The 14,158-nt window shown below is 34.4% G+C and overlaps 1 protein-coding gene across 2 annotated transcripts in view; it reads right to left on the bottom strand.

Annotated features, from left to right (window-relative positions):
• FUT8 (fucosyltransferase 8) overlaps positions 1–14,158 on the bottom strand; it is a 127,674-nt gene that overhangs the window by 54,369 nt on the left and 59,147 nt on the right. Inside the window, exons 4-5 of one of the 2 annotated variants that reach the window (XM_082317402.1) lie at positions 11,873–11,994; positions 8,756–9,181 (exon numbers count right to left, since the gene is read on the bottom strand). In XM_082317402.1, the coding sequence (XP_082173528.1) occupies positions 8,756–8,958 (203 nt within the window). In that variant the 5' untranslated portion in view covers positions 8,959–9,181; positions 11,873–11,994. The remainder of the gene's footprint in view (positions 1–8,755; positions 9,182–11,872; positions 11,995–14,158) is intronic. The other variant, XM_082317401.1, reaches the window with a different exon arrangement.

Raw genomic sequence — 14,158 nt, 5'->3', positions numbered from 1 at the left:
AGAGGGAGTATCTTCACCCTAAACCAGAAACTACAGCACTCTAAAGATCCTACTGAGATGTCATTAACTTTAATGTCTCTTAGATCTGGATAATTAAATATCAATAAAATTTAGGAACTGATGAAGAGTCCGTTTTCACTGGAACATTTGAAGGGAGTAAAGACCTAATGTGAGCATCAGAAAGGTATATCACACGAAGCATAGCATTTAAGCCCCTTTTTTCAGAGGGGCGTGGGAGAGGTGGAAAAGGAAGCTATGTAGCCTGACAGAAAATTAGTAAAAAAATTCTGCACACTAAAGCTCCCTATTGAAAGCAAATTAGGGATAATTAAATTATTGCAAAGTGTTTATTTGTGTTTTAAAGCTACTATGGTAAATAGAAAGGAATTCTCAATAACTGTTCATATATCTGGTTTTTTGTGCACTGAGGGAACAAGCATGACGAAACCAATGAAAATATTCTAATCTTAAACACGTGCGCTCCCTAAACATACTCCCTCTGTATGAACAATCCAGTTGTGAATTTGTTTCTACAACAAATGCACAGTATGATGCTATACTGAGATACAGTACTATATTGCCACATACAAGACAATACAAACTTTTTAAAAGCATACTGAAACATATTTAAGCTCTTGCACTAGTTTAAAACCACAAGGTTGAAATGTATTTGTGATCTGTCAAGTTGGTATCACAATTTGGATTGTGACAGGACAACTAACCACAAAATTACCAGGAAAAATGGAATGGCTTATCTTGTATAAGTCACATTCCCTAAACGTAGAATTTGTGAAGAACAATAAGGTAAAAGGCGTAGAATTTGCGAAGAACAATAAGGTAAAAGGATACAAAATCATTACCATAGGAAATCTTCAGACAGCCTGCACATCCTCTGAACATAACGGAAGTTTGCTAAAGTAGCAATTACAGAATCCTACAGAAGGACGGTTGCGGATGATAAGAAAGAAGCACAATAATTCTGACCATTTTATATAATTAAGATTTTAAAAAGAAAAGTACATGCCATTTAACATTCAACTTGCTTTGGCATACTGCAATAAAAATGTTCACTATACTTAGGTTGTTAGATAAAATGAGCTAGGATGGTGGGGGGCATTCTCTCAAGCCAGTTGTTTGGGCTTTTAAAAATTACATCATTTTAGGATAAAACTAAGATAACTTATTCTTTTTGCAATTTTGTCTCTACATCTGTTACCTCATCAGACTTCGAATTGCTGTCTTCCTCACTTTCATCCAGTCTCAAAATTAAGGAAAACGTTCTTCTCTGCAACCAGCACAGCTTGCTTGTTACTGCCCTCTACAAGTACATCAACTGAGTTGGAGATAAGGCAACATTTGAGGGAAAAGTGTTTGAATTAAAATCCTTATCTATACTCATGGGATCATCTACGCAGCGTGTTAAAAGTATGTTTATCTAAACTAGGATGATTCTAATTAACAATAAAAGAACATGTCAGTGAGCATCTAGAACAGAATATCCTTCACTTATTGCTATGACAACATTGTAAATTAAGTTATAAATACAAGATAAACAAAATAATAATCCACTTACATGGGCAGCCATGATAATACACCAAATAGTGGTTTTGTTTGAATTATTTTCCTCAATATTTACAAGGTGTGATTTTTGCATGCTGTTTCCTACCATGTTATAGTAAATATAAATGATCTTTTCCATAATGAACTCATATCAAATAAAGATATTACTGTATAACTCTAAACATCAAAAAGATTATGTTGTAGAGATAACCCATTTCTGCTTTGTCCCCTTGTTTAGTAATCCAGCTACACTTAAAGTCAGAAAAAAGAATTCTGTATACATCATCCCTATCACTGAGGCCATTTTCTCATCACCTTCAGGTAACACAGATGGGCAATGGCAAAGTAGAAATCTCTAATCTGAATCTCCGAAGGCAAAAAGAACCACTCAAAAATTAATTGCAGTGACATTCAATTTAGCTGGAAGAACTGCCATATTGTGTAAAATAATTGTAAAAAAATTTTTAAACATACAAAAAAATTTATAAAAACCATTCTAACCTTTTCCTATTTGCAAGGTATTTAAAAAGTTACACTAATTTATCAGCAAAAGGGAATATGTAAGATTTTGTAAGTTCACACTCGAATATTTTCTCATTCTTTCATTTATATCTCTCTGGGTTCTTTGTGTGGAGCTGGAAGGTTTATAACTAACTAAAGCCACATCATGATTGGCTTTTCTTCTTTCACTTTTTTTTTTTCCTTCAAGAAGAAATTTATGTTTAATTACAATGACCACTAACACACACAAACAAACAAAAAGAATATGTCACTTCACCCTTCTAAGATAAAACCTCCTCAGTAAATAAAACTGACAGAAAACACTCAATGTTACCTGCAAATAAAGAGTGAGCAGCATCCCTTATCATTTTAAATCATCACGGCCCTGATCAGTGCTGATTTATATCCACTGAATTTGTGGCCCTTCCCTTAGTTTAGAATTGCACAAAAACCAATAAAAAGAGCAGAGATGCAAACCATATAGTTCAATGATTTCCTCCCTCACACATTGGCCTGTGCAATAGCCCCAGCTTCAAACTTGAGACACTTTAAATACATGCAACAGAAAACAGTACTTTAAAATAAGATTTAAATTTTTATCAACCCAAAGCTATCCTTGTATCCAAGTCCCTTTCAATGCTTACTACAGGCTTACTGGGCCCAACAACTGCCCAGAGTAATTGATAGAAGTACTTTAATAGATTTGCTTACAATTAATTGGTCCTGAGTTTGGACTCTCTCCCAGCCTCAGCACCAACTACATTAAAGCAACTATAGTGCTCTTTCAAAATTAAAATCCCACCTCTTCTTTCTGAAGCTACACTCAGAAGTATGAGAAAATGTCTAGAAATACTGGTGTTTGGTTTTATTTGTTTGATTACATTTTGCCCTTTTCCATTCCTGTTCTACTTTATAACACATGATCCTATTCAGATAAGAAACAGGTTATCTTATTTATTAGAAGAATTGCAGGTTCTACAAAATGTAATATTTAATAGACTCTGGGAAGTACATATATACGGAATGTGATGTATTAGTAATATAAACACAATGTGAATACATTTAACAAGATGCTCTATTTCCCTGATGAGAACTCTGAAATTACTGGTTCCTGTACTTCCAGGCTTATCTTCCAGGAGAGGATAGCACTAATATACAATAAAAGATAAAAATTTGACTATCACCCACCAAGACACAAAGGAGCACATGAATACTATGAACCAATAATGTATTGCAAAAAAGCAAGTCTAGGACACAGACGAAGGCATACACACAACTTTTCCAGTTTCCATTTAAGAAAATCATACATTATAAAAGCTGTCATTTTAAGCTCTCCTCCTCCTAAAAGCCTTGTATCATCTAGAAGCAACAGTGACAGCCTTTAGCAGTCATATTATAATCCTACTAGTAAATAAAATGTTCAGGTAAAACTACATTACAGGCAAGCAATGAAACAACCTTATGTAATACTATCATTTGATTATTACTCCCTACAGAGTTTCCCTTAAATAACTACAAAAATTGTAAAGATTTCCCTTTTTGCTGCGAGATCTACAACATCTGTAATAAGTGTTCTTGAAAGGGCTCTTCCAGTTCTACTGGATATAGAATAGTAAAATAAGAATCTATAAAAAACCCCTCAGTTTTATTACTATTTTGCACTAATGGGACCGAGGCTGCTTCTAAAATCAACCCAGATTTGCTCACACAATATTGTTTATAAGCATGTAAGGACTAACAGTAACTCTCCAAATCTCATTATAACACAATATTCATGCACATAATTTCTAAAACTCAGGCAATACAAAACATCTTTAAATCCATTTATCTTCTGCATCGCTAATATACATCTGTGCCTCTTTATAGCCCCCAAGTAAGGTTTTTTACAAAGCATCATATTGGCAAAAGAAAAACTACAGTAACTTCTCACCTAAGGCTTTCCAAATGCACTGTAAAAAGGAAGTGGTGCCTGAAGTCATTTCAAGTCATCAGAAGTGCACCGCAAAAGCATACTCAGTTCCTAAAGGACTACTTTTATTTCAGGCAATTTTCAAAAAGATGTGACTGTTCCAACTTGCACTATTGCGAAGGTACATATTAAAACAAAGTATCTCAAAATAACCTCACCAAAAATCCTTACAAAAATATGAACTATTCTTAACCAATATTGGCAATAAATTACAAATATTGGAAAACATAATAATAATAATAATAATAATAATAATAATAATAATAATAATAATAATAATAATAATAATAATAATAATAAATCAGAAGAACATGATGTAGTTTGTGAAATTGAACATACAGATGTTGGGGGGAGGGGAGGGGGAACAAACCACCAAACCAAACCAAAAAAAAACCAGACAGACTTCTTACTGCCCTAATTCTACTCCTCACGGACCCTGTGTGAAGAGAAGCAACCAGGGCAAAAATTACAAGATCAAATATGATTTAAGTATCATACAGCAAAAAAGGGCTAAGCAAGATTTTATAAAGCTTTGTCACAGATATGACATTTCTCAACTTTTGAATGGTTGATTTTGCATGCACATAAGGTGTGTTTCATAAGGCATGTCTTTGGTTTTCTTTTTTTGTTGTTGTTGTTGTCTTTGGGGATGAGGAGCTGCTACATAAATTGGCAGTAAAAGAGCATTTAAATCTTGGAGTGAAAGATCACTTCTTGTGGTTGTATGCCGGCCTTCACGGATGGCTGGTTGAAACTAAGCACAGCCCAGGTCCTATTTTCAACCATCACAGAGGACTGACACTTCTATCAGGTGAGAAGGAAGTCAGAGAAGTCACAAGAACCCATTATAATGGGAAATGCCAGGTAATTGAAATGCATTGTATTGAAATGTATTTTACCATATAACCAAGGGCCTCATGTAACTGAAGATGAAATACCAGTTTTCTCTAACTTCAAAATGGAAATTGTTACAACTTATACTTTTATTAAACTACTGAATTCTTGTAACCATACCTGCTTTCTGTCCCTTCCTTCCTGCCCTAACTAGCTATTATTAATGGCACAGCTAGATATTATGCTAATTTTCTACCATTCACAAAGCTTCTTCGCCCACTAAGATAAATTCTGTTAACTTGGAGCTTTTTACAATCCAAAAGTTTTGTCTAATTATGTCAAAATACTTTAACTAGTTTAGTAAATCAGATGCCTATTTATTGTTACAATTTTCCAGGTAGGCACTCTCATCTTATTTAAACTCCTACAAAAGTAACCTTAAGTTAGAGTTATTATTGAAATATGCTTAAATTCATGCATTAGCTTAACCCTGTTGCGTGCCATAATATATTCTGTATCTTCATAAAAAGTGTGCTTCTTTTCTGTTGGAATAAAAAAAACTTTCTAGTTCTCTAGATATAAAATCTTAGTGGAGAAGGAAGGCAAAAACAAGTTTTTACCTCAGTGTAACAAAATCCAACTTGGCAATAGGGTTTACCTTTACGAGCTACACTGATGCAAAGACTGTCAGCCACTCAGATTTCACAGCCAGCATCAGTAATTAGAGTTTTCAGTACAAAAACAAAACTTCTAGCAATTAAATCATATTCAAATAATAGTTCCAGCCTTTCTGCCTTTGATCTGTAAAGCCCAAAACAAATTATGTCTTCACTTTAAGTTGTTAACTGGAGCAAAAGTAATCTTTTCTGTCTAATTCTAATTCAATTTCTGAAGTTAAGAGGTGTTTTGTTTCTTTACTATATGTTCATAGCAGCAGTGACCTCTTCCAGGGCACAGACACTGAATCCATGGACTGTTGGCTACTGCCTTATTTTAAATAGCCATATTGCTATAAAACTGCAAATGGGACTATTTTAAAGCTGTTATTTTTAACACCACTTGTTCTATCTGGCAAACAAAGAAATGAGATGCTGAAATTCTATATCACATTTATGATTTAATACTTTAATGATGCAGGTTGACCAGGACATACCTCAAACCTATTTGTGAAGTTTCTAGAAAAACAGTATCGTGTGTTTTGCTGAATAAAAATAATGAAAAGGCTCTACATTGTGATACATCACTTCCCTCAAATCTGGTACTTCACCAATGTCAGATCACTTCCAGCAAAAACTATGCCTGAATATCTTCCAGTCCCAAGCTGGCTCATTTCTGGCCAGCACTGACTACTGAACCTGGAGATGCGTTGCTGTTCAAATTGGCATTTATAGTCATTTTAGGCTTTCTCGTGCAAGAGTCTCAGACTCTCCTGTGGTTACATAGAACCACTTTGAAGAAAGTTCTCCAAAATATTTTTCGGCAACATATTCACACAAAAGAAACTGAACAGAGTCCGGTTAAGACAGTTTTGGATCACCTAATCCAATTCTAGAAACTTGCAGCAATTAACTGAAGCATAGAGAAGGAATGTTGGAATGTTCTATTCTAACATATTTAGATTAGAACTAAATTAATGTTTTTATTTCTATAAATCATGGAAAATTATCAACAGTATAAGCTATTATTTAAAAGTTGGCCACTGAAAATGTCATATTTGTCTGAACATAGGTAGGTTAGGGAAACAGAGAAAGGTGTTTAGAAAAATCATCACTGCCTAAAATATCGCTTAGCCTGTATCTATGCATCTACTGTATCTATTGCCTCCTTCTTGAGAGGAAAAGAGTACCGCCACCAGTAAAATCAAGAACATTTAGTCTCTTCTAGTCACTGTGTAATTTGAACTGGTCACATTTCAATGACTGTGCAATAAATTACATTACCATTTATTCAAGTCAGCCTAACACGGGGGGCTGAAAGCATGCAGGGTGGTAACCTTTACATTCAAGGACAAATATTTCCCCCTCTGAGGCAAGAAACCCTAAGGATCACTATTATTGTCTAATAATAAAGGAATTTAAAGATATTGTATTTATTCAAATATAGACTTTTGCTTAATTTTCTTCATAGCAGCATATTCTTCGTTACACCATTTTGTCAGCAAAAATGCATTAAACTTTTTGCCAATGCAGTTGTTATTATATATGAATAAATTGAGTTTAGAAAACTACAGACAGCTCAGCTGTTCATGGCCATGTTATTCATGCTTAGTGTAGTGGGCGCTTGGGTCAGCAGCATTTCTCCACCTCTGTGCAGCACCACATGAATGCCTAGGTACTTCCTCAGGGCTGACACGTTCAAAATTAAGACATTTGTTTTTCAGAACACTGAGCCTAAGCTAAGAAGCCTCATCAGCATGCAGCCGTGTCTTCAGTGCATTCCAGAAACCAGGAACAGAGTACAATGAACAGAAATTTCAGTCAGGCAGGGAAGTCTACCCAGCCTACCAGATCAAATAGCCCTGGCTATGCATGAAAGAGAGAGAATGCACCACAAGAAACATCAGAACAGGGTTAAGAGGAAAGGTATTCATTTTATTGCTTCAGAGTCCACATGTGTGATTTCATCCAAATGAAGATGAGAAACAAACTTACCTAAAGATAAGGTAACAAGAATAGGACCAGAACCATAAAACACCTTATTAAGAAAAATAAAGAGATTTGTGCAATTCAGTAACTTTTCCTCTGATTTATGAAGCAAAATAGTAAGGTAGAAGATCCAAAATGGCATCTGCTCCTGAAGAATATTAAAAGGCAAGCCCAAAATCAGTTTCTCATTGCCAAGCAAGAACCACCCAAGAGACATGATGAAGACTCAACTGCCAGTGCCCCTTGCTCTCCATGTTCTACACAGGTAATCCTGGCCAGACCACTTCTACACACACGTCCTGGTGCTTGTGAGTATGTGGTTGTAAAAGAGATAGTAAGTGAATTCAGCTCACTTAAAAGATTTTAAAAATAAACATCACCCTCCCATTCTGTAAAATCTTGTCTTGAGCTTTGCTCTTCTCTAGCTTCCTAAAACATACGAAGCCTCTACACTTGTGTCCATGATCCATCAGGACTTTTAGGTTGTATGTGGTGATGTCCAAATACTTCGGTCCAATCTGACTCTGGCATCACATCCTGCCTAAGAAGCTCTCCCTTGCAAGTTCTTGGGAAAGAAGGTACCAGAAGTCTACGTTAAAAGCTGTCTGTCTGAAGAGGTGAAAGAAAACACTTTAAATTGTAATTGTGTCAATCTATAATGTACCAAAAAATTATAAAAAGGGAGATGATCCTACTATTTTACAAGTATTGCTACAAGTTTAGCAGCAAGGCAAGGAAAAAAAACCCCTAGTTAAAAGAATTCATATAATGCAGCAGTCTACTGCAGCTCATCTTCAGCAAGTCCACATTTATCTTCAGCAAGCTGTACAAATGTTCTCAGCACTTTTAAAACAAGCTCTTCCAGTTACTGCATGCAGAAGTGCAGAAAAGTCACTAGCTGTTCTAACTGGTTTAAAAGTCATAATAATTGCACTTGTTTGAAGTTGGCAGTGAGGAGTTAATCACCTACAGAACTCTGTTATCATGACAGTAACACTTGGACACCATTAAATAATGACTATATTAAACCAAAACTAAATGTATGTTATTTGTTTAAAGGTTTTTGCAATATATTTTCAGTTACAGCACTGATTAAAACAATTCTCTATACTTTTAAATGTTAAACACTATTTTACAAAAAAAAAAAAAAAAAAAAAAAAAAAAAACCACCTAACAACTTTCCATTTAATTTTTGGTATTTCATATAACCATTTTCTGAAAAGTCTTAATCACTTTTAGATCCTACCTGAGAGATTCTGCCATCCGCCTTAAGTCTTCATTTTGTTGCTTTAAACGTTCAAGTTTAGCAAGTATCTTGGATAATTCGCGACTAGAGTGATCTGGATGCTCATTGTCTCGTACCAGGTGTCCACCAATATAAAAGAGTAAAGTTCCCCAAGCAAAGAGGATGAGCATAATCCAACGCCAGGAACCAGTCCATGGCCGCATTTTCAGAAGTTCAATTCACTCCAGAACTGCTTCTGCTCACAAAATAACAAACATTTTAAGTCCTTGGCCTGTACAAAAGTGGACAATTTCAGTTCCTCTGCCTCACCACATTGTACCGGAGAAAAATTGTTCTCAGTGTTTATCTTACTGCAGCTCCTTAAAGAAGATCCTTATGGGGTTGCACATAGAACACATTAATATGGCATCATTCTTGGTTTATATTCTGTGAAAAGAATAAAAAAAAATCTGAAATTATAATTCTGATATACAATAATATATTGGATTGCAATTAAGATAGATGCATTGTCATTAACATTCAGGAATGATGATAGACAATGTTACTACTTTCTGTCAAGGAGAAAAAGAAAAAAAGCTTTTAACTTTCCGTAATAAATATGCTGAGCTCAAGAATGAACCACATAAATAATATGCAATTAATTCTGGGTTTGCAATGGACAGAAGAAATGCTGCATTTTATAAGGGAAATATTTACCAATTCATGTGTCATTTCACACATTAAAATAGCGCAAAGATCATTCTGGGGTAAATTTAATAGTCGTCTTTACTATTAACAAAGAGCTTTTATTCAATTCCAAATTCATCTTCATTTTTTTCACTTTTATGAACTCTCTTCTCCATTTTTATTATGACTCCCACCCTGTAACAGAAGAGTTATAGCCATTCTAACAATATATTCTACTGTTTGCAAGTAGATTGGACTATTAGCAGCTGTAATACCAATTAAGCAACTTGCAAGCGTGACAAAGAGTGTAAGCACTAATTTCTAAACAAACAGTCCATTGTATATCTTACTCTTAAATTTATAGTGGCCTCTGAAATGCCCGTCTAAAATTAAACCCAATATTTTATTTCTTGCTTAAAATAGCAAGACAACACTTCTCTCTTTACCCTTCCACAGTACGTGCTAAAACAGATAAGAAGAAACACTGACCATTTAAGAGGTAGAAAAGGGGGGGTTTTCAAGTAGAACCTATGTGGCACTGTCATACTCACACAGTTGAAAATCAGGCGTGACATTAGAAAGCTAATTTTTTAGAAATATTTTTCTTCTGCTTTAAAACTATCAAACCCATTTTATTTTGACAAGTGTTATTATTAAAACTATTAAAATGCAAAAGATGCTCTAAAGGTAATACCTTCTCTCATCTAAAAACACTGCACCATTTAAAAAAAATGCAAAATCACCTCAATTCATTTTCTACTTGGCAAAACATCATTCAATGACTGTAAGAATCTTCTCATTCTATCTAGAATAGAATTTAAGATTTAGTTGATCAGCATGTCCAAAATCTTCTAAAGTACTTCTCACCTCTCTCCCTCTTTCTCTGCAATGTAACATTTCTGTCTTTTGTAAAAGGTACATATACGCCATTTATACTCTATTTCCAAAATAATCTGTATTTCCAGTTCTCAAATCTGTAAATCTACCATATTTCCTCTGAAATGCTATCCACACCCACCTTCTCCCAAATTATTCTTCTCTGTTTAATCCTTCTTTCACCTTAACTTGTTTTTAATTTCATTTAGCTTTTTTATTCTGTTCCAACTCATTTCAAGTTCAGAGAAAAGGCTTCCCAACTCAACCAGTTATGGAGATATGCCTGGAGCATGCACTTCCAGATACAAAAATTATAATATAGTATTAAAAATGCTGAAAAAATTTCTCTAGTTATTTTGCAGAAGGTTTTTTGTTTGTATATTTTTGAAAGAGGCAGAAAAATTCCACTTAAGACTAGTAAGATGGTACACAAGATAAATCATTTGAAAATTGAATATTACTAATGAAATGCAAAACATATGTAGTACCTCTCTCAGGCTTTCCCATCCAATGTACCTGTGACAAGGTGAGTTATAAGCAGATCAGTTTTCTTTGAATGTAATGTCAGAATCCCACATGTCATTTTCTACAGATCTCTAAAAAAGCATTATATAGCTTTTGCTTTAGCTTAGCAAAAGCATGGGACTGCCTTCAGGAAGATAGCGGTTTCTTCAACAATCTTTACAGATCACAACACAAGGAAAAATAACCCACATTCTGTGAAACAGACTAGGTCATGCACAACCCACGGAGGATTGTTTCTATAAGCCTAGTTACCTGCAGGAATGCTTACTATAAAACCCTGATAGACTGAAGTTTAAGGTTTAAGTGGGAAAGTACATTCTTACATCTATACTACCAATCACCCAAGAAATGGTTGACTGGCTGCAACACGCTAAGTGAAATCACAAAGTCTGTGAAGGCAGAGGAAAGAAAAAAATAATAGGAAACTTCAAATATTCCTCTACTGATTGGCCAAATATTATGCTGGGAATTGTGATGACAATAAACAGATCTACAAACATCATTAAATTACTGCTTAAGGGAAAAGCTACTATGAAAAACTCCTGACTTAATCATAAGCAGTTTGCAGATCTTAGACCAAAAGTTTCTGCTGGAGGACCACTTTATAACAGTCTATATAATATAGTCAAGATATGATCTCCTTCTAGGAGCAACAAAGTAAAAAAATTCACTACAGCTGTAATTAATTTCAAGAAGAGGACCTATTTTAAAGAGAAGTGGACTCCATGCCACCTGGAAAGATATCATGGTCCTAATTAAAACAGCAGGTAAAGTGACTATTATAATTAGCGAAGAAAGTATTCTTTTAGAAAGTCACAATCATGATCAAATTATTAGATAGATAAGACTGTAAATTCTGGTACATTAAAGACATAAAAATTAATGCTAAACCTTCTATCAGAAGACAGCTTACTAGAGACTTTAAGGTCAACAAATGATCAGAGTATGTAAGAATTGTTTAAGAGTACTCTGGAAGGAAAATACTGACTTTCTTTTTTTCAATCTGTTGTTCACAACACAGGAGCTTAAGTAGACTCACAAATCAGGTACCTTCTTTGTAAGAGGAAGCGCTGATCTGTTTCATACAACAGCATTAGTAGAACAGGCTATCAAACAAATCCACAAATTAATATAACAAGTCATCAGGAACAGGTGATATTCTTCCAGCAGTTCTAAAGAAGTTCAAGAATGCAACAGTTTAATTATTAACAGTAGCATGTAACATCTCACTTATAATAACCTTGTAGCAAAGGAATGGAAAATGAAAATAGTAAACTGAATTCTTTGCAAGGGCTACAGCAGGGATCCCTGCAACTAGAGGCCAGGAAAAAACCAACATTCATATCAGGCAAACTGGCAGAAATAATAATAGGATGGTAAATAAAGCTGCAGACATAAGGATGAATGTAATCAAAGTAAAAGTGTACTAACATGGCTTTTGGAAAGAGAAATTGTGCGTCAGACATTTATTAAAGTTCTTTTGAAGATGTAAACAAACACCCAGGCAAGAGAGAACCAGTTCTAATTGTTACACAGTTGATCCAGTCAATGTGGATTTCCAAATGGCATTCAAAAAGGTCCTCAAAATTTTTCAAAGATACTATGCTGCATGGAAGAAGAAAGTTCATCATATGACTCACCACCTTGTTTAAAGAGAAGAAACTTATAGTAAGACTAGGCAATCAGTTTCTAAGTGAAAGAATGATCGGAGACCTCATTGGGACTCAGGGCAGAGTTCATACAGTTTAATATATTCATAAGCGACTTGGAAAACAAAGTGGAAAGTGAGGTAACAAAGTCTGCACACATAGTACAAAAGCTGACAGCAATGAACTGAAGGACATCAAGACACTGTCTAATGAAGAAATAAAACGAAAGATAAAAAAATCAGTTCATATCAGCGTGTAGAGTTGTGTATAGATGACCTTTGAATCATTATCCCTCAGGAATGGACTCCAGCTGTAATAGGTCATTCTATAAAATATCAGCTCAGCATTGGCCAAAAAGCAACCAAGTCCTCACAGGTTTAAAACAAACAAACAAAAAACCCCCCCATAAACCCAAGACACACACCACACCACACCCCCAAAAAAACCCCACCAAAAACCAGAAATAATTTTCATTATGTCACTGCATAAAAACACTGTATCAGGACTTTGATTACTTCACATCATTCTGATTCACCGAACTCAGAAAGACATGGTAGAAATACAAATGATACAGAAAAGGGTTACAAAAACTAGCATAGAGAGAGAATGGCCTTCAGTAACAAAGAGTGGCTAAATAGATTAGTAGAAAGGACAACTCAGGAATTAATGTCGCAAACCTATAAAAATCATTAATGGTATAAGAAAGTAAACAGGCTTTACATTGTTTGTTGTTACTTCTGGTACAAGGGGATAACGAATAAAACTTTCTGGTTTGAATAGATTAAAAACAAAAGAAGGTATTTCTCAAGATGCACAATTCCAGCATGAAACTCATTTTGATCAAACAAAATATGGTAGTATCACTATAGTATCCTGGTTCTTGCAGTCTTCCCTAGACATCCACTAGCAGCCAATCTCAGAGATACAACAGGCTAGATAAGCCTTTGATCTGATATGGTGTGACAACTTTTGCAATGATATTTAAAATGTTAAACAAACAATATTTTAAACGTTATGAAAGGTTTTGTGTTATCAAACACAAAAGACCACATTTTAAAAGGGCTATCCTACATTTACTTTATAAATACAAATTTTAGAACTCATTATTAATAAAAAAGTAATTTCCTGAGTGTTTGGTTTACAAGGATAAATAGAAACTCAGACAGGAGAAATGTCAGACAATCTTTTTGAGGAAGAAAATGGAATGGTAGCTTCTTCACGTACTTGTCTAAGGTTCTGAGGATAACATTGGTCAAGTACTTCTGCCTCTCCAGAGCTTATAAAATTTTCAAGTGTATATATGGGGGAAAAATAACTAATTCCAGTTTTATTTACATCACTGTACATCTTGAGCAATTAATGGGGTACAGTAACTATTTTCAAGTACACTGTTCTTGTAGGACCTTCACATTGCTTTCACACAAGTGATTTTAAAGTGTCAACACTTTAAATTTAACTTTCTTTACTAGTAAACCTGTTTTTACTTCCTGAAAATAAAATTATGTCTAAAATAATTAATGGACTTAATATTTTAAAGAACATAGAGTTCTGAAACTACTCTTAAACATTTTATATAACATGCAAAAGATAACGTTTTATCTGATTCCCATGAATCTCTGATGATGTCATTGTTCTTTTTGTAAGTTAGATCACAGTTAAATATAAAATAAAGATGCCAAACTATGTG

The sequence above is a fragment of the Platalea leucorodia genome (genome assembly GCF_965183815.1).
Source record: "Platalea leucorodia genome assembly, chromosome: 7".
In the NCBI taxonomy this organism is placed as follows: Eukaryota; Metazoa; Chordata; class Aves; order Pelecaniformes; family Threskiornithidae; genus Platalea; species Platalea leucorodia.
The sequence above is the reverse complement of the archived record's forward strand: the minus strand, read 5'-3'. Positions and strand labels throughout refer to the sequence as shown.